The sequence below is a fragment of the Halichoeres trimaculatus genome, unplaced genomic scaffold (assembly GCF_033239565.1).
Source record: "Halichoeres trimaculatus isolate MK-OKI-2021-1 unplaced genomic scaffold, fHalTri1.1 fHalTri1_scaffold_10, whole genome shotgun sequence".
NCBI lineage: Eukaryota > Metazoa > Chordata > Actinopteri > Labriformes > Labridae > Halichoeres > Halichoeres trimaculatus.
Window position 1 is genome coordinate 11,929,901 of NW_027437187.1, and position 23,699 is coordinate 11,953,599.

General features: G+C 36.6%; 1 protein-coding gene across 1 annotated transcript in view; it reads left to right on the forward strand.

The window, feature by feature from the left end:
- nlrc5 (NLR family, CARD domain containing 5) overlaps nucleotides 1-20,489 on the forward strand; it is a 35,157-nt gene extending 14,668 nt beyond the window's left edge. The window contains exons 16-54 of the mRNA XM_074677589.1: nucleotides 251-301; nucleotides 439-468; nucleotides 781-864; nucleotides 1,041-1,124; nucleotides 1,377-1,466; nucleotides 1,589-1,663; nucleotides 2,219-2,302; nucleotides 2,655-2,738; nucleotides 2,925-3,014; nucleotides 3,090-3,137; nucleotides 3,219-3,248; nucleotides 3,334-3,417; nucleotides 3,502-3,585; nucleotides 5,538-5,627; nucleotides 5,811-5,870; nucleotides 6,463-6,546; nucleotides 6,667-6,750; nucleotides 7,806-7,895; nucleotides 8,030-8,095; nucleotides 8,397-8,480; nucleotides 9,015-9,098; nucleotides 9,436-9,522; nucleotides 9,644-9,703; nucleotides 12,036-12,083; nucleotides 13,762-13,845; nucleotides 13,938-14,021; nucleotides 14,100-14,183; nucleotides 14,553-14,627; nucleotides 14,815-14,886; nucleotides 14,993-15,076; nucleotides 15,809-15,889; nucleotides 16,370-16,453; nucleotides 17,106-17,189; nucleotides 18,196-18,279; nucleotides 18,387-18,470; nucleotides 18,555-18,632; nucleotides 18,883-18,966; nucleotides 19,549-19,632; nucleotides 19,856-20,489. Coding sequence (XP_074533690.1) covers nucleotides 251-301; nucleotides 439-468; nucleotides 781-864; nucleotides 1,041-1,124; nucleotides 1,377-1,466; nucleotides 1,589-1,663; nucleotides 2,219-2,302; nucleotides 2,655-2,738; nucleotides 2,925-3,014; nucleotides 3,090-3,137; nucleotides 3,219-3,248; nucleotides 3,334-3,417; nucleotides 3,502-3,585; nucleotides 5,538-5,627; nucleotides 5,811-5,870; nucleotides 6,463-6,546; nucleotides 6,667-6,750; nucleotides 7,806-7,895; nucleotides 8,030-8,095; nucleotides 8,397-8,480; nucleotides 9,015-9,098; nucleotides 9,436-9,522; nucleotides 9,644-9,703; nucleotides 12,036-12,083; nucleotides 13,762-13,845; nucleotides 13,938-14,021; nucleotides 14,100-14,183; nucleotides 14,553-14,627; nucleotides 14,815-14,886; nucleotides 14,993-15,076; nucleotides 15,809-15,889; nucleotides 16,370-16,453; nucleotides 17,106-17,189; nucleotides 18,196-18,279; nucleotides 18,387-18,470; nucleotides 18,555-18,632; nucleotides 18,883-18,966; nucleotides 19,549-19,632; nucleotides 19,856-19,937 — 2,983 coding nt within the window. The 3' untranslated portion in view covers nucleotides 19,938-20,489. The remainder of the gene's footprint in view (nucleotides 1-250; nucleotides 302-438; nucleotides 469-780; nucleotides 865-1,040; nucleotides 1,125-1,376; nucleotides 1,467-1,588; nucleotides 1,664-2,218; nucleotides 2,303-2,654; nucleotides 2,739-2,924; nucleotides 3,015-3,089; nucleotides 3,138-3,218; nucleotides 3,249-3,333; nucleotides 3,418-3,501; nucleotides 3,586-5,537; nucleotides 5,628-5,810; nucleotides 5,871-6,462; nucleotides 6,547-6,666; nucleotides 6,751-7,805; nucleotides 7,896-8,029; nucleotides 8,096-8,396; nucleotides 8,481-9,014; nucleotides 9,099-9,435; nucleotides 9,523-9,643; nucleotides 9,704-12,035; nucleotides 12,084-13,761; nucleotides 13,846-13,937; nucleotides 14,022-14,099; nucleotides 14,184-14,552; nucleotides 14,628-14,814; nucleotides 14,887-14,992; nucleotides 15,077-15,808; nucleotides 15,890-16,369; nucleotides 16,454-17,105; nucleotides 17,190-18,195; nucleotides 18,280-18,386; nucleotides 18,471-18,554; nucleotides 18,633-18,882; nucleotides 18,967-19,548; nucleotides 19,633-19,855) is intronic.
- The last annotated feature ends 3,210 nt before the right edge of the window (nucleotides 20,490-23,699 follow it).

Here is a 23,699-nt window from a genome sequence, read left to right on the forward strand (position 1 = left end):
CATTTGAAACACAGGCTCTGTTATGGGCATTTGTGTACGTTTTGGGACTAATCCTGCTCACTGTCACTAGTTCGTTATTATTCTACACCCTATTGGAGCTATGTGTTTTGTAATGTTTGCGTTTCTTCTCAAAAAGAATATTTTCAGTCCTCTGCAGCTTTAAGACTTTTACTTATGGAAATGTGATGTCAGACAGTAATTGTTGGATTTCCATTGAGACTTACAAATACACATTTTTTTTTCTGTTCAGTGGGATGAAGGAACTGACGGTAACTTTCTCAGAGAGCTCTGGTATAAGCAGGTGAGTTCATATCTGGATTGGTATTGTGACTAAACGCTCAAGGGTTATTGAAATATATTTTGGGTCTTCAAATATATCCGTAATATGCATATTTCACCAACAGATATCCTCTTGTGTTTATGTGTTTCTCTCTCCAGCCATCAAAGCAAGCCTCACCCAACAATCAGGTGACAAAGTAGACATCACTTCCAAGTTCTGACCTTTCAGATCACACCAAACAATGCTGGTTTTCCTGCTAAACTAATTATTGTATTTGAAATGAAACTGCTTTAAACCAGATTTTCAGTAATTGTAAAAAAAAAAACCCTTTCATAAACAGCTACTCTATCCAGAGACAGACTTATAAAGTCAGTGTGGTTCAGGCATGGAGTGATTTGAATAAAATTCAAATCATGTCCTTCATTAATTTGAATGGCAGGGTGTGTTTTGTTGATACTGTTGTGGATAAGTCTTATTCCATGTTACTGTTTGTTCTTTAGCTTATTGAACCAGAAATGGAGTGAACCAGAAATGCAGGAACTTGCCAGGTCGTTGGCATGTTGCCCTGTTTTGTCTGTGCTGGAGTAAGTAATCCAAGACACATCTCTTTTATTTAGAGACTCTCTTCCAGTGAGAGTTTAAATGTATATGTAAAAGCAAATATTTATTAGTAATCTTTATGTTTTTTGGAAATTTAACCCTCCCCTGCAATGCCATGCTCGTGAATGTGTCTTAACCTACGTGTGTTTTCACATCCTAGTCTGTCTGGAGGCCAGTGGGATCTGGAAATACTGAGGACATTGACTCAGTTTATTCCAAAGTTCACCATAACCAAAAAGATAATGTAAGGCTGTAAATACCCAAACTATCATCACGTTTTAAAAAACAGTCACTAGAGCCGAAATCATGCTAATTACAACTCTTTTTAGAGTACCGAGTGTGCTTAGCTCTGCTTGACAACTAGAAATACAAAACTTGATGAAGACATTAGATCTACTAACAAAGAAGTTAATAATTAAAAAGATGACAAACTTGTTTAGTACAAGTGAAAAATGAACAAATGTCAGCTTGCTGAGGTTCAGATATCTCTTTGCAGTTTGAATGAAAGCTGCTCCTCAGTGGGGGGTTTAGTGATTCTGACCGCCCTGTTATCTGATTGTCCTGCAGTGATGGAGCTCCGTGTAAGGTAAATATCTGGGATGAACATGATGTATAAAAACACAAAATTTCAGACGGGCAGGGCCACAATGTCATTATGTAAATTAAACAACCTACTACATGATGATGACTGAATGTTTTGTGTTTCAGATTGCAGAGCCCTGTCCAAGTGTCTGTGGTTTTTGCTGGACAACAGTCTGTAAATAAAACATCAAAAACCCTTTGGTAGGTTTTACAAGTCAGTGTTAGAGCAGATGTCTTGCCTTAGATCTAACATGACAGAATGCAGATCTGGAGGGTAGTGTCAACAAATGCACTATAAAGAGGAATCATGTTTTGTTTGCAGAGGAAATGATGTTGCAGATCAGTCTGTTAAACTGAACCAATTGTTCAAAAGGGAACAGTTAAGGAAAGTTAAGTGAAACTAGATCTACTTTGTTTATTGCTATCCTAAACTAATCATGGTAGTACAAATTAGACTCTCAGTGATGTTTTGTCAAAAGATTCTTTCTTTCTGCTCTTCTCAAATATTTACTCTCAGTGTGACAGACACAAAGATTCAGTCTTTTATAAGTGTCAAATGTATGACGCAAAACCCTGTTTTCCTTTAACACAAGTACTACTCAAGACAGAAGTGCCTGTCTACTACTGTGCACAACAAGTTCAAACATCAAAGTAAAGCAATAATAAACAGAAACGCCTCTGATTAGAACTGATGTCATAACTCGAGGTAATACACAGCCTGACAGATAATGACCATGATTATGCTGTCTTTGTCAGTCTCTGCTGCTGTGGTCTGCTGCCTGCTGATCTGGAGAGAGTGTGGCAGAGTTTGGGAGAATCCTCAGATCTCACTTTGATTGAGTAAGAGAAACTAAAGACTAATCTAAATTACATTTCAACACATGTTGTTTTTTTTTTTGGAAAATTATGACTTTTCCCTACTCTGCACATTAACAATGTGGTTGCGGAGCTAAAAAGCTGAACTGCAGGACAAAATAGTTAAACAATGACCTCTGCTAATGTTCATTTAAATGAATGAAGATAGCCTTGAGATATAAGAGAGTTGATTATCAACAGGGAGTCCAGTGTTCATTTTGTTCAAGTGCAATGATCACCTGTGTGCACAATGTGACATCGTTTTATTTATATGTGCAGCAAACTACTTGCTGCTCTATTTTTTAGCATGACATTTTTGCACTCTGTTGTCTGATAGTCTTTCCAGCAACTGCCTAGACAATAAAGGTCTGAAGAAGCTGTTGGGCCTGTTCCTTCATCTTAAAAGTATCCAGGAAATCAAGTAAGACACACACACACACACGCAAAGTGCTAACAAATTAGAGAAAGCTCTGTCAAACTGTAATAAAAGCATGAATACCAGCAATAATCATTTATTAATCATAATAATCATTATAGAGTCAGCACCCTGTTTATGGCATACACCCAGTCCATTCTCTCGTTGCTCAGCCTTTTTGTGTGTTTTCAGTCTTACCAACAACAGGATCAGCATGGGAGGAGTGGGCATGCTGGCTGCTGCTTTGTGCTCCCACAGAAACCTAACACAAGTTCACATCAGGTACTCTTTGTTACACTCTGAAGATATTTATCCATTGTGTTGCAACAGTTAAAGAATATGTTTCTTGTTTAACAGTGATGGAGGCGGAGAGAAGCTGATCCTGAAGTTCTGCCCTGATATAAGGTAGACAGGCTGTAAAATCCAAACATCTTCATTATCTGTATCTCAGTTTTTTCACCTCACAAATTTTTTGCATCTTCCCAGTTCTGACAAAGGGCAGCAGAAGATTTTCAGGTAAAGTACTTGGAGCAAATAGCAATCCTTCTTCTTTCACAGATCAAGCTTCCAAATGAAAACAAACATCGTCCTTTTTATGCAGGTTTAACAACAGCAGCCTTCAGCCGGCTGATGTGGCTACACTCTGTCGAAGATTGGTCCAGTGTCACACCGGTTTGGAGTTGGAGTAAGCCCCTTTTTTAAATTCATCAGCACATTCTTCATTCAGACTATGAGGATTGGAACATCAAAAATACTTTTTGTTTGTCAGTTTTTCTCACAGCTCACTGTCAGACAATGCTATCGAGAACCTGCTAAAGGTCCTGCCGAGGATGACAGCACTACAGAGACTAAAGTAATGCACACACACATTTAAAAGTTCAACAAATCTTTAAAAAAATCATACCTATTTTTATGAATTATTTTGAAAAAAGCATACATTAACATGGTGAATTAAAAACCATGAATGCACGAGGTGTCCTTAAAACCAAATTCATCTTGTGTCAAGATCTGTTGTAAATGCTTTGGTAGACAAAAAAATGCATCATTGTGGATATACCTTACTGCAAAAGTAACACATTTCAACAGTTTTCTATGGCTGTCTGATTGGATAGATTCCAACATAAAAAGTTGCCCCCTCTGAGTGTCAGTAAGTACCCCCACTTTAGAAGAGTGCTGTCCTGCTCCAGGCGAATTAACACTCAGCAGAGGGAGTCCCTAAAAATGGATTGTGGCCACCAAGCGCACCAAGAGTTGTGTGTCATATGTCCATGCTATCTGCTCCATCTTAAGGTCTAATTCACAAAGAAAATTGCTTTAATGATATTAAGGCACAAAAATACTCACAAGGTTCTGCAGCTCTGGTTGTGACTTGTAAGGAGTCAATTCAGGACAAATGTGACATAAATTACACTATAAATAACTAGCTAACTACCTGATGCAAGATAAAAAAACAGCCAGCTAAGTTAATTAAAAAATGTAGCACAGTTTGCTGACAATATAACCATTTGTGTGCTTTACGAACCAGACAGTGTTTGGGCTTATTTGCACACATTTGGCAAGCACAGACGATCTGCAGTCCTTTACTTGATTAGAGCCTACATTTTTTGGTCAATTTCAAAGTATTATTTTTTTTTTTTTATTTTATTTTTTACAATATTTGTATTAGTTTCAAGTTTTATGATGAAAGGTGAACAAATAAAAGTTAATGATTATACACATAAAGAGTGTTACTCAAAATACAAACACCAATACACACACCCTTTCACACTAGGCAGGTTTGCACCAAATCGCATATACATATACACATACATACACATGTATGGATACGTATACATATACCTAAATAACATGTACAAACCAGTATTTCCAGTACCATTGTATGGGAGGGGCAGTCTGCCCCCCGCAACGGAGGCACCCTTCCCCCTAAAGGTCGAGTCGATTTTATTTTCCATAGAACGCCAGATCACAGCAAAAGTGATTTAGAGTTACCGCTCTCATTAATTAGGTCTACACCTGTTTTTTTTTTAATTTAACAGACTAAATAGGATAATGATATTCATCTTGTTTACATGACAGGATGTCATTTGTACATCATCATGTTCAAATTTCTCCTCGCACTGTTGAGCCCCATCGCGTTCACAGACACACAAGCATGTGCATGCAATAACACACACAGACAAGCCAATTCGGTATAGCGGACAATGAGCTGGGAAAACCACCACAAGAAACATTCTTCAGCGCCTTCTCTGTGAAGATGCACATACATATACATGCAAAAACACAAGACGAAACTATATCAGTAAAACAGTAATAGTTTAGATGTCATGTTCCTATTGTCCAGACACTATGATGTACATATAAACTGTTGCCATAATTGTACCAATCCATCCAGTTTTCCTTCAGTAATGTAAGTCAGTGTTTTCTATCTGATGCACTTGGTAGTTCTTTCATCTGTTGTTTTATAGAAGGAGCTTCCATGCTTTTCCAATTCAAGGCAACAGCACTCCTGGCATGCAACATTCAAAAGTCCAAAACTTAAATTTGTTGCTTAGTATGAATAAAATCTGTGGAATAAATTCCCAGTATACAAAGTGTGGGACAAAAGGGAATTTTGACTTGAAACACCTCAGACGTACAATTGATGACCTCATTCCACAATCTTTGAACAATGCAGCAGACAGTGAATGAGAGTTTATATCAGTAAATGTATCTACATTCTCAAAGCTAATGAAATATTTGTTTTATAACATCCTGGATTATAAAACACCTGAAGTTTGTTTAAATAAATCCTACTCCCTTCCTCAGTGTCAGCCACAGCATCTCATCAACATCAGGAGCAGTGACACTGGCCAGTTGTTTGACAGTCAGCCAGCGCGTGAAGTCAGTGGAGCTCAGGTACAAAACGTCACTGTCCTCTATTAGTCAAGATAACATTAGGCATATTTCTCTGCTCTGTCTGTATTGTGGCTGCTGTTATTCTGATTAAAATGTGAATGTAAAGCTTTTTTCTGTTATGTATGACTTGTGTCACTGATGATGTTCAGATAATATGTTTGTTTTTGTTTTGTTTTTTCTCAGGCCTCTATTTGAATCTTTTGTTCACTTTGACACTGGGAAAGCAGAGCAGGCCAGCTGCAGGTTTGTGATGAGACAACCACAGTTTTTAGCTGCTTTTTATTTTTCATTTTATTTGAACTACTTAGTTGGTGTGACAGTCATTTTAAGTACAGGATATTAAGTCTGGCTTCCTGAAGTTTTTCTTTCTTGTCAGAGTATCAGGACAGATGCATGGGTATGCAAATGAGCTGAAAATTCTCTGCTAACCAACAGGAGAGCTCTCTCTGCAACAAGTGGCGACAGCATTTGGCAGCACTTGAACATTCCTCTACAAGCAACACATGCTGCTGGCTTCATACTGTATATCTGTTCTTACTGCTGTACTGAAGACATTTACTGTACTTTACAACACATGACGTACCACAGGGTGAAACCAAAAAACTGGATGTGATTTGATTTTTCTCATGAGCCATAGTAGAGAGATTGTTTTGTTATACATTCATTGACGCATGACAGCTTTGATACCCTGACTTTCTGCTTGATTGATTTTTTTCCCCCTAACCAGCACTATAGTTAGATACTTAGTGAAAGTAAAACCTTACAAACACTGTTGAGTCTAACTTAATACCTTAGCGTGGTCTGGCTTTCTCTTTGTCTCTCTGTTTCTGCACAGTTTGGTTGGTTTTATCCTGGAAGGGGACGACTGTGAGAGGCTGCTGAGTGTCTTACAGCAGCACCCCAAACTGTCTTACCTGGAGTATGTACCACACTCAGAACTCACAAACGCAGTGATACTCATATAAAAATGCATAAAGTTGATAAATATTTATGTCATTAGTGTCTCCATTGATATGTTTGTATGTGTTTTTAACTGCAGTTTAACTAACAACCAGCTGCAAGATGAAGGGGTGAAGAGAGTTTTGGATTCTCTACCAAAGCTAAAACCAACCAGATATATCAAGTAAGGCACATGTCCTAAATTACTTCTACTGATTTGTTTAAGTTTTGTTATTTCTTCAAATTCCCTTTTTAATGAAAAGATCGAAATACACTAAAAATGTATTGTAAATGTTAAAGTCTCTCAAGGAGATAGGTTTAAAAAAAAAAAAAAACTACCCTGTTACCAAAAAGCCATCTAATTCACACAGTGAAGCAATGTAACTTCATTTGTTTGTTCATCCTTTCCATTTAAGACTGTTTGACATGTTTCACTGGAATCAGCTTGAGAGTTTTATGCAATTATTACAAAGATGACATCTATTACCAGTTTGCTTCTGGATCTAGCAAACCTTAAATTATTACAATGATAAGCATAAAAAGGGGATTACTTCTTTTCTAAATGTTTTGGTTCTAAACCTGTGCCTGCAGATCAGAGACTCTCTGAATACTCAGTTGTAACTCTGTGCAGTAAAAGTCACACAAAACATACCAGACACTCAACTTGTCATCGCCTTCTTTATGAGGAGTGTGTGGCACACAGCAGACTCTTTTACAACATTCAGGCTGATTTTGGCTGTTTCACATTATAACTGCAGTAACTTTGCAACTTGAATAAAATCAAAAACTTTATTTTATTATTATTTTTACTAAGGGGTTAGATGCCCTTTAGATTAATGATTCATTCATTTTATTGCAAATAAATATTACTGATTCATGTAAAGCAACTGAATTATACAGTCCTTGTTGCATTGAAAAAAAATAGACCCTTAATTTTAGTAGTTAAGGCAAAAGTTTGGCAAAATTCTTAAATACAATGCAAGATAGTTTTGAACTGTTTCAAGCATTTATTATTGATATGTTTTGGAGATGCAACAAAGTATTATTTCTTCAAGATTTTATTTATTTATTTATTTATTTTAAGCTAACATCTCACCAGATCTTAGACTCTCAAATATCAAAATCATAAACATAAATACAAGTTCAATGAAAGGTTGCAACAGTGATTTATTTCTCACAATATAAGTCTTTTGATTTGTAAAGAAACTTTTCTCTCTGTTCTTTGATGTGTCTTCACAGTTTGAGCAGCAACAGCTTGACCCAGCAGGGACTGCTAGATGTGGTCAACGCTCTCTGTGTCTGTGATAACGTGTCAGGCGTGGAAATCAGGTGAGTCAGGTCAGGTGGGCTCTGTATGACAAAAGAAAGCAGAAAGTAAAAGACAAAGGTGAACAAATGACTGAAATATCTGTTCTAATTTCTCTCTCTGTCTGGGAACCAAATCCTCTGATATGTGATGGTAGCCTGGAAGAGGAGCAGCGGTGTCTCATCTGGTTCTTACAAGAGGGGGAGTGTGAAAAAACTCTAAGGTAAGAAATCAGTGTAATCAAAAGTTCAACAAGAAGCAAGTTGCATTGATTCCTCGATTAATTCAAACACTTTTGGATAATTGCAAGATCACCACGGTGCCTAAACCATTAATGAGGGGTTCCTGTAATACAGTGCCCCATATACCCACATTTATATTTCTATAGTGTCCACACCTGCTCTCAAAGCAGCAAGAAAACGAGTTAGAAACTGGCTCAGTGCAGTGACAGCCAAAACAAGCATGACGCATTGTTCTTGAATTACTTGTTAAAATGTTTTGAGTTGTTCTGTTCCTTTTCTCAGCGTCAGAGGATGCAGTTTGGAGCACGACCATTTGGTCAGATTAGCAGAGATGCTGTCTCACTGTCCTGGGCTGACTGAACTGAAGTGAGTAGCTCTAAAATGTACTGACTGTTTTATTGATGAAACCTTAGATCCCGAAAGATAGAAAAAACAATACTCCATAACAGGGGTGTCAAACATATAGCGCATGAGGGGATAACTCAACCTTCCTTAACAGTTCTCACTCATGGTGTGGTGTGTCAGGTCAAGTGGTTGGGTTAACTACTCAGCTGTAGAAATAAGGGCACATTAAACATTTCTAGAGCTTTACAACTTGTTTTGATCATGAAGTAAAATCCTTTTTAGTTCAGTTTCAGGTACCAGTGACTAACACATGTGTAAATGATATACTAAAGCATAATATTGTAGAAAATCTTTTCAGTTTTTTGTTTTTTTTGGAAATCCCAAATCTTTAAAAATGCTCTAGTAAGTTAGTTAGTAGTTTTTTGTGCATTCTGAAAGAAATCATCTTTCAGAATGCACAAAAAAGAAAACATCCAGATTTTTCTTAATTATGTGTTATTATGAAATGATTTTACTGGTCAGCTAACACGGATAACATCCGTGCTTTGTTTATAGTTTCAGAAACAACAGTCTCAAGTCTAGTTGGATTGTGGACTTTGTGAAACTTTTGAGCAGCAGTCAGAGCAGACTAAGTTTCAGGTAAGAAGACATTTCTTGCATGTGAGCTGTGTTATTTCTCAGGAGTGTGGAACTGTCATTTCACACCTCTTTCCTCCATGTCAGCTCTTGTGTTAAAGATCACTCTATTACTGTTTAGCAGTGATCATCAAACTTAAGGTTTGCTCTGTTTTGGCTTTTTGTTTAGCACTGATCTCATTCTGCTGTGAAATTATGGCTTTCTACATCTTTATGGGTCTGTCTGAGACTAAAACTGAGAGTAAAAACATCCTCATTAACACTGATCGTAACTTGTGTTAAACCCTCAAGTACTTGTGCTAGTTCACTGTGGTGTAACTCGCTTCCTGGTCTTTGTCAGCTTCGAGGAGTGCTGGATCAGATCTGCAGAAGCTGTGAGCTTGGTGTGTCTGTGTCTGAAAACCTGCAGCAACTTGCACACTATCAGGTTGGATACACACACACACACACTCACACATTGGAAGACCTTTTTGTTAAACTGCATTCAAAGTTAGTGTCAATCATCCTGTATAAAACAGTAATTTGTGACATGTGACATTTATCAACAGTGTTCACTGCAGCACGCTACACCTGTCTTTGATGAAGGCTGCTGAACCGACCACAGACAGGTAGTAAATTTTTTGGGTGCTTTTATCTCAAATGGAAGTCTTCATTCAAAAGTGCAATGTCATTTTAGATAGAGAGTGAAGATGATACAAGTTTTTACAGAGTGTGATGGTGGTTTGATTCAGTAAAAACTAGTTAAAATAAATAAATAAATAAATAAATAAATAAATAAAATAATTCTAAAGGGGCCAATGCTCAAAAACACAGACCTCATACACGCTTATTTGAAGAAACAGTTTGAAATATAACTTAGTGACATGCAATGATCAAATAAGTAATTTAACCACAATTCAAAAAAAATGAAACACTGCTGCCTACTGTAACTTTGTGCATTCAAGCTTCTAGCAAGTAATTTTTCTGCTGTTCTTTAAATTGATATTTGTTGATATTTGAACATTCAAGAGTTTAAAAAAGTTTTTCTGAAAGCATGAGGCAACAGGAGGCCTTGAGTGCACATACACAGAGATAGGGTCTAATAAGCCAAGCAGGAAGCACATTTGATGTTGTATTATTAAAAACTAAAGATTATAGCCTTAAGAGTCATATATCAATGATCTAAAGTACACAGGATGAATAAGCTTATGTTGGACAGGCTGTTTGTTCAGCACACACGCTCAGTGCTCAGCTGTATGTTTGTTTTCTGTAATTCATTCCACGAACCAGCTGCAGTAACAGGATGTCATACTTAAATAGTCCCAGTTGAGTAGTTCAGGGTCTTTATTTGAAAAGACCAGGCTCATGCTGACTCATTTAAATTCTCATCTTTCATCAGCCCCCAAACAGGCTAAACACACATACACACACATACACAGACCACTGGAAGAGTCGTGTAGAGGCAACGATCAATGTTACGTTCACTGAAACAGTCTCTGTACACAGGAGAAATAATCAGTGATATTAAAGAGAGAAAAATTGGACACTGGATTTTTCACATCTTCAATTTTTGTCCATGATTTTGAATAGAAGTGTTTAAAATTTAAAGCTGGGACCCACTTTTCTTGCACATTTTAAACTCCTCTGCTTCATATCAGATGTCTGTCTGTCAGTGTGAGCCCCTCCTCTGCATGATCTGTAGCTCAGTGAAGGGAGGCGAGGTACTCAGCATGTACCAAACTTTGGTGGGGGACAGTGATGGATTTTTTATGATTGCTGGGAGAGAGGATAGAGTCACTACAGGCTGCTTCACCATCAAACAACTGTGACAGCAGTGAAATGCCTGCTCAGTAAGCACTAAGAGATGTACAGTACATGAGCTTAATGATTAAATCATCTGCCCTGGCCCAAACGATGAGGAGTATGGTAATCTCAGAAACATTTTCCTCTTTTTTATTCACCCTGACTTTCTTCTGCAACACCATACAAGACGGAAACACTGTTAACTGATTGGAACATATGTTTCTGTCCTCCTCTTACAAGTACAGCAGATCATATATGACCCCAGCATGAGAGGGATCATTCATATCATGCAGCTGTGACTCTGTGACTCTTATGCTAGAATGCAACACTCGTGCTTTGTTTCAAAGATACTCTGTTAATATTGAACAATTAAGTGTTTTCCTTTTGAATTATGAATCTCCATCAGAAACGTTTGCATAATATTTTTCTTGAGTTAAGTGTTAGACACTCTAAATTTCCCCAGTTTTACGTGTGCTTTACTCTATCATAATTTTATCAGCTTGCCCTTAAATAGAGCTGACACTGACAAGTATCCTTACTCTTTGATGCAAAATAGGGGTCATGTTTAAATAGATGGCTACAACTACAACTTCAAGCAAGCAACAACTCAATTTTTCTTTACTAGCAAATTCCCTCTGAAGAGCAGGAGAGCTGCTGTGCGTCTCTAAGTGCGTGACCGTCAGAGGAATGCATGTTGTGAGCTCTTTTGCTCATTACATGCTCTCACTATGCACCCTCTAAATAGCAGAAAAGTACTGGGCCCTGGGCTTATGACATTAGACGTGATATTAGTTGGTCTATGGCATAGCGGCTTTCTGCGCCCTCAAGATAGTAACTTGCCACCTGTGCAGTTGACCACACCTCACTTTAAGACCAGCACTGACACGGGCGCTAATTTGCTGTTTACATCAACGTGGGAGCCTTGAGAAATTATGATGGTGGGAAATAGCAATGTCCCTTGGACTACATACTGTTGTGCTTTGCACTGCGTGTGAGACAAGGTCACAGTTTTTAACGGTGTGGTTTTAAGTTTTACCTTTTTTATACCTTTTTCTGAAAGAGTGTTGGCTATTTCAGTATTAATCAAATGTATTAAAATTTAAGCTTCAGACTGTGCTTACTCATTAACAAATATCCTTGTATGTTTTTTTTTCCAAGGGATAACTCTGCTCAACCGACTCAGTCCATGGGCCCAAGGAAAATATGGTATTTTATCCTTAAAGGGATAGTTCAGTTTTTTTTGAAGTGGGGTTGCATGAGCTCTATGTGACCACTAAGGACATTAGATACAGTAGAAAGTTGTCTCCTCTCCCTCAGTAAGACACAAACTGTAATCAATGGTGACGGGGAAATAGACGCTAACAGGGACAGACGGTACCAAATCCAAAGGCTATTTTCTCCGCCTACAAGAACTAAAATCAAAAAGTAATACCACAGTTTAAGAGTACACTACATAAAATATTTTTTAAGTGCATTAAGTTTTCGGAAATATAAACATTTTTCTGGACCTAACTAACTAGTCATGTATCCTTCCGCACAGCGCTAGTGCGCTCCGTCTCCCCTCCTCCTTTCAGCTGTAGAGAACGTAAACAAGCGATGCTTCAGACGCCGGTTGTAGCCTCGTGTAAGTTTGATCAAGTATCATAATTCTTTTGTTTGTACTCTAAGGATTGTGAGGCAGTGTAGGAAATTTAAAATAAATGACTATGACCGCGACGATGAAGTTCCATTCACTTTGGAACCAAAAGGATACCTGTATGAACCGGAGCACACAGAAGAAGAGCTGCTACAGATGGCGACTGAAAGGAATACAGAGGAAACATCCACGGACACTGGACATCAAGATAGAGTCTGAAATACTCAGTGGTGTAAATGTCTGAGCTGTGACTCAATGCCCATGGATGCTGAGTGTTACTGCTGTCACGAGTGGAACTTGGTTACAGACACTCTTCAGGATTTGTCTGAAGACACTGCTGGCTCTCAAGCCGTCTGTATAACTCATCACACAGATTTCCCTGCTCTTCTGAATTCTGGAGTGTCCTGTAACAGCAACAACAACAACAGTCGTGGCAGCAGTAACACTCAGCATCTTGCCTATGTTTTTTACTCTGTATTCCTTTCAGTCGCCATCTGTAGCAGCTCCTCTTCTGTGTACTCCTGTTCATACAGGTATCCTTTTGGTTCCAAAGTGAATGGAACTTCATCGTCGCTGTCATAGTCACTCATTTTGAATTTCCTACACGCGTCACAATCCTTAGAGTACAAACAAAAGAATTACGATACTTGATCAAACTTACACGAGGCTACAACCGGCGCCCGACGCATAGCTTGTTTACATTCCCTACAGCTGAAAGGAGGAGGGGGGTGGAGCACTGGCGCTGCACGGAAGGATACATGACCAGTTAGTTAGGTTCAGATAAATGTTTATATTTCCGAAGACTTAATGCACTGAAAAAATATTTCATATAGCGTACTCTTAAACTGTGGTATTACTTTTTGATTTTAGTACTTGTAGGCAGAGAAAATAGCCTTTGAATTTGGTACCGTCTGTCCCTGTTTCCTCATCACCATCGATTACAGTCTGTGTCTTACTGAGGGAGAGGAGACAACTTTCTACTGTATCTAATGTCCTTAGTGGTCACATAGAGCTCATGCAACCCCACTTCAAAAAAACTGAACTATCCCTTTAAGATTAACAGTTTTAAGTTTTGCAAGTAACACATGTACAAACTTAGGTTAGCATACCTAATGATACACACAAATACAAAGCAGCAACTGTGCTGTGACAATCCTGTGTCAGAACTAGAACAAGTTTTAAGAACTTCCAACATTTAAGCAGTAAATCAGAACTCAAACAGCTCTGTTCTCATCTCCTCTCCTTCAGCCTTGTGGATTGTGGGGTAGAAGGTCACCAGCTTGCACCACTGAGCAGCATCCTTCAGAGATGTCCTTTACTGACAGACCTGGAGTAAGTAATCTATCCTTTGTGTGCTATCACAAGTAAGACAATTAGAGTGCAAAGAGGAGAAGAAAGCTGACTTAAATTTTTTTATTATTCAGTTTTTCCCACAACACCCTTGGTATCACTGGAGCTGATTTTCTCACAGTTGTTCTTCCCAAAGTGCCAAACCTCACTTCTCTCAGGTCAGAGCTTTTACGCATATCAGTCTTTCACTAGTGCTTGTTGAAGTTTCAGTTGGTCATTAATCCTTTTTGATGCAGTATTTGTTCCAAAGAGAACAGTCCAGCTGTGGCCGAGAAGCTTTCAGAGACCTTACTCCAGGCTGCATCCATCCAGTGTTTAAAGTGAGAAACACTAACACACACTCTTATTTTTTTCTTATTCCTCTTTATTAGCTTTAAAAAGCTCAGCAACTCTGGACTCTTTCATCTTTCCCTCTCATTGTAGTTTTTAAATATTATAAATGACTTTTATTTTTTATCTTCTAGCCAGTTCATCTAAAAGGGAAACAAAATGTTGTTTTTAATCTTTCAGCCAAGATATTTAGAATCACTATCATGTTTACTGTCAAAAAAGGCCAACATCTGTCTGTTTTTGGTTAACTGTGCAATGAAAAGCATACTTTCACCTCCAGTGAAAAGCATCCACAGACCTGCCATCATTGTGCTACAGTTGTGTATGATTAATTGAGATCTCCTTCTTCCCTCTCGAAGTCTGTCAGGTCATGTGATTAGTGACGCAGCAGCCCAGAGTTTGACCAGAGTATTGCCTCGCCTACGATCTCTAAAGTAAGAGTTTAGCTTTTGACTCAATTGTTTCATGTAGTAACATAAAAGTGGAAGTTTGAATCATTTAGCAAAAGTAGCTTTGTGTGTGTTCCCTTGTCATTGTAAAGATTTAAATCTCAATAATGTTGAAAACAAATAAATTGCATGGACGTGTCAGCTGACCTCATGCTTTTTCCATCTCCTGTAGTCTGTCTCACTGCTTTTGGGGGCTGCAGCTCATCAAAGCACTGGGACAGTGCGTCAGTCTGGAAAGCCTTTGGTAGGACAAATGTGCAAATGAATGAACATGGCAACAGATGTGTATTAATCAACTTAATGTCTCATCTAAATGTGTCTCTTTGTTTGTTTTTTAATTTGATCCCAAGTCTGGACTCTGTACAGCTGAATGAGGAGAGCAGAGTGTGTCTGGCACAATCACTGAGGAGTGTCAACGCTATATGTGTCCTCAAGTAAGAAACAGACTCCACTAGAGGAATTTGATATCACTGGTTTAAGTTACAGCACTGGTTTTAAATATCTCACAAGTTTAAAAAAATGTCGTGGAAGATGAAAAGATAGAGCAGAACCTGACCTTCCCTGATGATTTTTGAGACTGGAGTCTACTTATAGATTCTCATGTTCTCAAAGGTGCTTATTGAATATACAGTGCCAAGCCTGCAAAACTATTTCAGGCAGGCGTTCCTTTACACTCACAGTTACAGTCACACTGACACCTCACTCATAAGTATCTATGCACCACTCCAATAATCTGATCCGTTTATGAGGCACTGCATTTGCTGACTGCCAAAGCTTCTGCTCCTATGCTAAGACTGTGGCCACTGTTGCTGCAGTTTGTCATACCAACATGTCAACAGCTCAGCTTGAAGCTCTTCATAAAAAATTAGCTTCTGATCCCCCCGTGGGTGAGTCTTTCCCTGTCCTCTCATAGTGTGAAGCTGTAAACTGTTGCTGTCTGATGAACTGTGAGGTCAGCACACTGAGAGGAAATGTCAGCTGTGTTTATACAGCGTATAAATACAGATCATACTTACATGAATATCAACCCCCCCACATGAGATATCAACTTGATGTTATCACCTGTATTAAATCAACTTGTATGTGGAGACAGTTATTTCACAGATGATCTGATCTCTTGCCCGACAGGTAATTTGATCCTTGTGTATTGTGTTTGTCTGTGTTAGGCTAAATAAGGTTACCACTGCAGACGGCGGGCTTGGTCTCCTCACTGCTATGGAGGGACTGACACAAATGAAGGAGATTGAGTGAGTTTTGCAATCAGTTAGACATCATATAAGCTAAGCTTTATCTTTTGTTGCACATTTGATAAATTGGGTAGTTTTGGCAACTTGTTTTGTTCAGTTTTTAGTAAATATGTATTCTTTCAATGCAGAAAATACTTATTAAAAAATGAGAAACAATTTAGATGTTATATTTGCCACAACTTCTTGAAAAATTGGCCATGATTTGCCTGAAAAAAGAAGTGTGTTGATGATTTCATGAGAGCAGCCATTGTGAAAAGAGCCAAAATACAACTACAGCTGCCTGTAATATGATGATTATCCTCAAGGGGGCAGAATACTTTTTTTTTAACAGGTTTTTAAGGAAACTATTTCTTATGTTGATGAGATAGAGGGCTGTGTAACTTGCATCAAACATGATGTGTGTTAATATAGGGTTAATTAATAAAATTAATCTACTTCAGTCGATGATTTAACTGTTGTTATGCCTTCTTGTTGATTTAGGTTGGAGGGCTGGAGGTTGACTGATGATGGAGTAGAGCAGCTGACAAGACTCCTCCCTCTCTGGAAGGATCTCAAAAAGATCAGGTGGGCAGGAAGACCCTGTTATAAAAAAGTCTCTGTGATAACTAAGGAAACCTGTCATTCCGTGCTTCAGTTCTTTAATTAATCTTGCAGTTGTTATCAACATGAGATGAGTCCATCTCTAAAGAAAAAGCCTGCCCTCTCTTCAAACATTGATACTGGCAATTTAAATGTGTGGGTTTCTTTTTTTAAAAAAAAGTGAAGTAGTACAGTGAAGCTGTGCCATAGGTCATAACTGCAAAGTGAAAGTCAGTAAAAACATACCATACATTTTATTTGACTGTCATCGCTGTCTATATGAGGACTTTATGAGACTGTTCTTCTTTACGAGTGTCAGACTGACAGCAACACAAAGTCTTTGGCTCAGGAATTTTGAACAGTTAATGCCTTCACGTTACATCTCTATGCTGCAGTCTTTCATTCAAACATATGAATTGTACTTTTGTTATTGTGGCAATAGCTTAGAAAAGTGCCATGCAAATTTAATAGAGCAGTGAGAAGTTTCTGTATGAGATTAAAACAGATTTAGATTTATATGAGCTGCACTACAACCACAATAAATAAAACAAGTCATGAGCTAACAGGTTGTGTATTTCTGATTGACATTTTTTTCACTTGTTTTACTTTCAGTGTGTTTTATGTGTCTTTGTCTCAGTCTATCAAAGAATCTTATCAGTGATCAGTCCGGAGACAAACTGATGGAGGCTTTGAAGTGCTGTGGTCATCTGGAGGAGCTTAAGTGAGTACATTTTCTGATAGACTGCTAGGTTGAAAATAGTAAAACACCTAGATGGGATGAACTGCTGTTCATGAAAATTAACACAACTTAAAGGTTAATGAGGCTACAGTTTTAACCCTTTTAAAGCCTAAGGCCCCCCAGTTGGGGAACTTTGAGGTCACTCCTCAACAAAAGGCACAAAAATACTTGAGCCAGTGTCATAAATGCTAATACTAACACCTTCTTATCTAACACCTTCTCTTGTTCTCCCTCAGCTATTTTGCTGATTTTCTTTTGTTTACATTTTGAGGGACCGTGTCCAGCTTTTGACTGGAAACCGGAAGTTTAAAAGCATTTTATTTGTAAAATGTACTAGAATAGAATAGAATTGCTTTATTGATCCCAAACTGGGAAACTGTGGTGTTACAGCAATAATTGTGAGAGCCAGTAGAACAATATAAATAGATACATGGTGAACAAGCACTTTGAGTATAAAGGTAGATTTAGAAAATATATATACACCAATATTTAAGTTAACATACCTACTGGTTTATAAAAATGAAAAATGAAATATAACATTTACTAAGAGTCATATATAACTGGAACTTATACAGCTGAATGTTAAAATGTTAAAACAGTTGCTTAAGTTGAGAGATGTAGATTTGAAAAAACAGTGGTAACAGAGATAAATCTGTAATAACCGTATAGAGGCTGAGCAGTCAGCCAATGTTGTTAAATTAAATATAATATGATTAATCAGTCCTACTGTAGCAGGAGCAGAGCAGATTGTGAATGTCGAGACAGATTTAACATTGATGACAGTTCTCTACACACAAGTAGTGAGTTGTTGTAAAGGGTTATGGCCCTTATCTAGTTGCTTTATTTTAAAATTTTTGTTCTCTGCATTACTGAAAAATAGAACAAAACTTGTTATTTTTTTGAGAAGGAAAGAACAGAAATTAATTATCTTATCTTCTGCATATTAGAATAATCACATGTACTAAAACCATGTTTAAACATCTCTCAGTCTGTCCAGTAACCAACTAGGTGACCTCACTGCAGCCAGGATGGCCCTGGTTCTACCATCACTGACACACATCACTGTGTTAGAGTAAGTCACATCTAAATAACATATTATAAGCTTAAATTTCTCGTCTACATTTTTGTAAGAAAATGGTTGCATTTCACCTGAAGTTAATCCTTGTTATGTATGCAAAGTCTTTCAGAAAACCTCATCAGTGATGAAGGCTCAAGAAGTTTGTCCAAAGCAATAAAGGGCCTCAAGAACCTCACCAGGATAAAGTAAGACTTTGAGCTCGTATCTTTTGGAGTCCCAACTCTGATGTGGGCACATTTTAATTGTGTGTTTGCTTTTTTTAATGTCAGTCTGACCTCTGTTGGGACTCCAGAGCTGAGTGCTGTTGCTGCCAGTCTGTCAAACTGTCCACTCATACAGGATGTTCGGTAAGAGTATAGTAAAACCAATAAGTAGTGGTCTATAGAATATGAATCAAACACATGTGGGATGGGGGTATTAAAGTGTTTCTTTAAATTTTGTTTATCTGTGCAGAAACAGTTGTAAACAAAGGGTGTTATTTTCTGCTACTAATAGCATGAGGTCATGCAGCAAAGTTAACGAAGTGATCTATATTATTAGTGAGGTTTGTGAATCCTGATCCTGATTGGTAGGAGGTCTTTCTCTCTCTGACTCTAGTCTTGGTTGGAATGGTTGTGAGGATAAGGTTGCAGAGGAGCTGGCCGGAGTCATTCCTCTTTGTCAGAAGATGACCATTATAGAGTAAGTCATAACTTTTTCTTTTCATCTTTCTTAATGTTTCACTTTTCAAATTTAATTCTGTTCTTTTCATTTTTAAACTGTTTGTCTATTAAATCATTTTTCATTAAACATTTTTGGTATTAAAATATATATTCAGTAACATGATTATTGCTCATTATTGCTCAACTACATTGTTATCTACAGGTACTCATAAACTTCATAACCTTATATTTTTATTTTTTCATCATGTGTTTTAAAAATTTCTGCTTGAATGTGTTTTTGTGTGTATGTAGTTATTAATTTCAATAGTTGCACGTTAATTTGTGACATTTTTTTATTTTGCAAAAAAGGTATTTAAATACCATATATCAATATATATGTATGTATATATATATGTATATATATATATATATATATATATATATATATATATATATATATATATATATATACACACACACACACACACACATATATATATATATATATATATATATATATATATATATATATATATATATATATATATATATATATATATATATATACATAAATGCGTGTGTGTCTATGCACAAACTTGCGTTGATGTCTTTTTTACTCCAGTCTGGAGTCAAACAAACTCAGTGTTTCTGGTGCGGAGGCCCTGGTAAGAGCCTTACAGTCGAGTCCAGCTCTGCAGCTCATCAGGTAAATATGTTTACTACTCTAACAGGTACCTGTTGACTTAATTACACACACTACTTGCTTAAAGCTCATCTGCTTACTACATACAAATACTATGTCATTTTATCGTTTTTGGACCTCAATTTATATTGTCCTGTAAATGGTTGTTTATATGTCAAAGTAACTGCTCATTTACAATGTAGCATCATAATTAGGAATGACCTTTTCCCCCTGCTGTACTTCACAGGCTATGGAGAAACAAAATCTCTCTCAGTGAAGCACAGAAGCTCAGTCAAAGGGACAGAAGGCTGAATTTCTCATCCACATAACCTGATCTGTTCCACATCCCACTGTGTCAGACACCGGGGATGAATTACAACCACACATCCATCATGCTCCAGTCACAAACTAAGTTAAATTATTGAGGTAAAAGCATCAGAGACATTCTGAAATGTTCACATAGACACTGAAAACCAATTGACCAATAATTTCAGTATCATTAAAACCCATAAACAGGGAAGTGTTTGATAAAGCTAATGAAAAAATGTGGAGGTACCACATGCTCCCTTTAGAAGATGGTGTGTGACAGATTATACAAGTGTATTTGTTTTATGTTCACAGACTAAACCGCTATGCCACTTTGCACTATTTTGTGTTTACATTTAAGAGAGGCCACATGAGTGAAAACACAATAAGTCATACACAGAACAGGAATTTTGAGGAGGATCTCTTTCTCCTTAGGTTGTGGTCTCTCTAATCCAGATTACGTATTTATTTCTGCCCTTCTCATGGATGAAGTTTTTGGTTTGGTGTTTTTTTTATTGTTTTTAAGTTAAGTTAATAAGATACAATATTTATGATAGATTTCCAAAACTGTATGAATTGTAATTGTGTTTAATTGTAGGTGACATTCTTTGAGACAGTGAACAGTGGATTAGAGAGAACCTAGATGTCTTGTGCTACTGTTGCAGCTAAATTTAGATTTTAAGATTTCTTTTCAAGTTCTCTCCTTGACCAAATGGTTTAACCTTTCACATTCTATCGTTCTGAAATGCACTGACATTTTAATTTATATGATAGAAAAATTTAGCTTCCTTTTGATCACAAGTAACTTCATACTTAATGTAATGTATCTCAAATTTTGAAAGTAATAAAAGTTTGATAAATGAATGATTGATTTTTTTTCTTTTTTTTGCTACTATTTTTCTTACCCTCTTAAACAACATCCTTGTAGTCTGGGCTAGTGTTTATTTTTTGGTGTTATTTATTTAATTCAAAAAACCTGTTCATTTCCAGATAAAACATTTCCTGGTAACAGTTAACAATTATCTCACCTCCTTCAGTGAATAATGGTCGTCTACAGCCGTATGTTAAAACAATCTCAAACTAAAAATTGACTCAAACAGTTAAATTTACTACTACTTTCCTTTATTTTCTTTTAAAATAAAAAAAATATTTAAAGACTCTTAATAGGTAATTACCCCTTCACACGCACACACACACAGACAAACACACACACACAGTTTGACCACATGGTGCATTCCGACTGAAACCAACCAGAGCAGCTGAAACTAAATACGCAGCTGTTCAGGAAATCTGACACAAGACCCAGATACCATTTATATTGTGCAGTCCATGTCACACCCCTGTGGTTCCTGCTGGTAATGCAAGTGTGCAAACTGCTCCTTAACTGCGGACCATGTTGCCGTCACACGGCCCTGAACTAACCTTGAAGTACTTCGAAGTAATTTCTTCATCTTCCCCCGGTTGTTTTGCAATGAAGTGATGTGTCTAAATAAGACTATCCACGCTCTGTACAGTTTTGGAATATTTGTATTCATCTTTTTTTCTATGATGCAACATTATGGGAATAATTTAATTTTCATTTCGCTAAATTAATTTGAGATTCTCAAACTCTGCTCATTTTAAGTTGAGATTTCATGTACAAAACCTGTGTACCTCTGACGAAAGATGACCATCACAGAGAAAGTCTGTGAACACAGACATGTTTTTTTTTTTTTTTTTTGTTTTTTTTTGTTGTTGTTGAGATAAATCAAGCCTCTTTAAAAGACTGAAACAAGAGTGTGATGGATAAATAATCAGCAAAGGAAACCTTAATGAAAATAGTCACACTGAGCAGTGACCCTGAGGCTGAAGTCAGTGTTGCACAGGTCATAGGATTGGTATATCAGGTTAATTTGGTAGCACTAACACTGCCTGCTTACTGTACATAAATACCATCATTTTATCCCTTTGGATCCCAACTTGTAATGTCTTGTTGATAGCTGTAAAAGTGTTTAGAGTATCTTGGCTTTAGTTGTAATCATATCACATCAGTCATGTATCAAATTAAAGAATAACATTTCCCCCTGCAGTACTTCCACAGGAGAAACCAGATCTCTTCCAGTGAAGCACGGCTCAGGCTAAGTACAGGAGGTTGTATTTTCATCCACGTAACCTGATCTGTTCTACATTCCACCGTGTCAGACACTGGAGATGAATTACTACCACACATCTGTCATGCTCTAGTCATAAACTAGGATAGAATTAGCTCTCCCCGTGGTAAAGAGTCAGAAACACATATGGATTTTCTTACAGGAACAAGGAAATTAAATAACAAATGATAAAAGTTTTGTCCCAGTCTACAAGCTTATTTTTTTATGTTGATTATGACAAAATTAAGATAAGACAGATAAACATTTCTCTGCTACATTTAACAGATTTTTTAAAAAACTTTTTCAATTACTTATTCTTATTTTTTGACTGTAGGTTAAAAAGAAGATGGTTTAAATAGCTACCTAAAATGTACAAAAAACAGTTTGAAAACCTTGTTATTTTGGTGTTAAGCTGCTTAATGTAGAGTTCCTTAGTCCATAATAGACGGCAGAACTGACGCCAGATCAGGATGCCGTTTATATTTTGCAGTACATGGCACACTCTTGTGGTTTTGTCTGGTATTGCAAGTGTGCAAACTACTGCAATGTATAGGATACTTGCCATAGTATTTCCAGTCTTTACAGTGTATGGTTTACACATGCACAGTAAAGACATAACCAAGATCATCCTAAAAATTTCAGGAAAAATTGAATATTTCTATTTACACTTAAATTAAAACTCTACTTTTATTCCATAACAATACACATGGGGTTTAAAAAATATTTATTCATTTTTTTAATTAATTAAAGAACCATCCTTCTCACAAAAACCCATGATTAATAATTTGTCACTGAAATAGGCCCACTGTGATGTTTGAGCCACTGAATTTGGAAAGCTTAATATTAAAACTTGTTTCTTAATTTTGCTTCTCTATTTTCATTTTTCGGCCTTTTTTAACAGCTGCCAGAACAGACATGATCTGTCCTGGAGTTGTAACACTGCAAATAATAATAATAATAATAATAAAAAAATCAAATGCTCCAAAATCGTCTGAAACGAGCTAGATGGCTGATTTCTGTGACTTGTTAAGTATGGGAGTAAATCAGTTGTTAGATTTATAGGTGATTTTTTTTTTCTTTCTATATTGAAATATCAATTCAAATGTACTGAATATTGAAATTAGACTACACTTAAGTCATGAAATTTTCATTTTTAGCTATTATTTATTATTTTTTTAAAAGTCAGTTTATCTCAAGTTAAATTACTTATGAAATAATGTATGATTAACAACCTTCCCAAAAGTTTCTGTAAGTGTAAGAAAAGATTCAGGCCCTATCACACTTTAGTATCCCAGCAGAAAAAAAATATATATATATATATATATATATATATATATATATATATATATATATATATATATATATATATATATATATATATATATATATATGTACATACACACACACAAATGTCTGAAAAGATATCTTCAAGTCATTTATTTATGAGAACAGCTCATATACACGCATGCATACATGTTGAGAAATAGCAGGTAAAATGACTGACTGTGCTAAAGAAATTTTACTGGGAATTTTACTGTACAACAATATAGTTTAATTTGATTTTTAGTAATAAATACAAATTTAAAACATGATGTATTACAATTTTTTAAAGAAAAATAATGATGTGCTATCATTTTTACATTATTTATAATCATG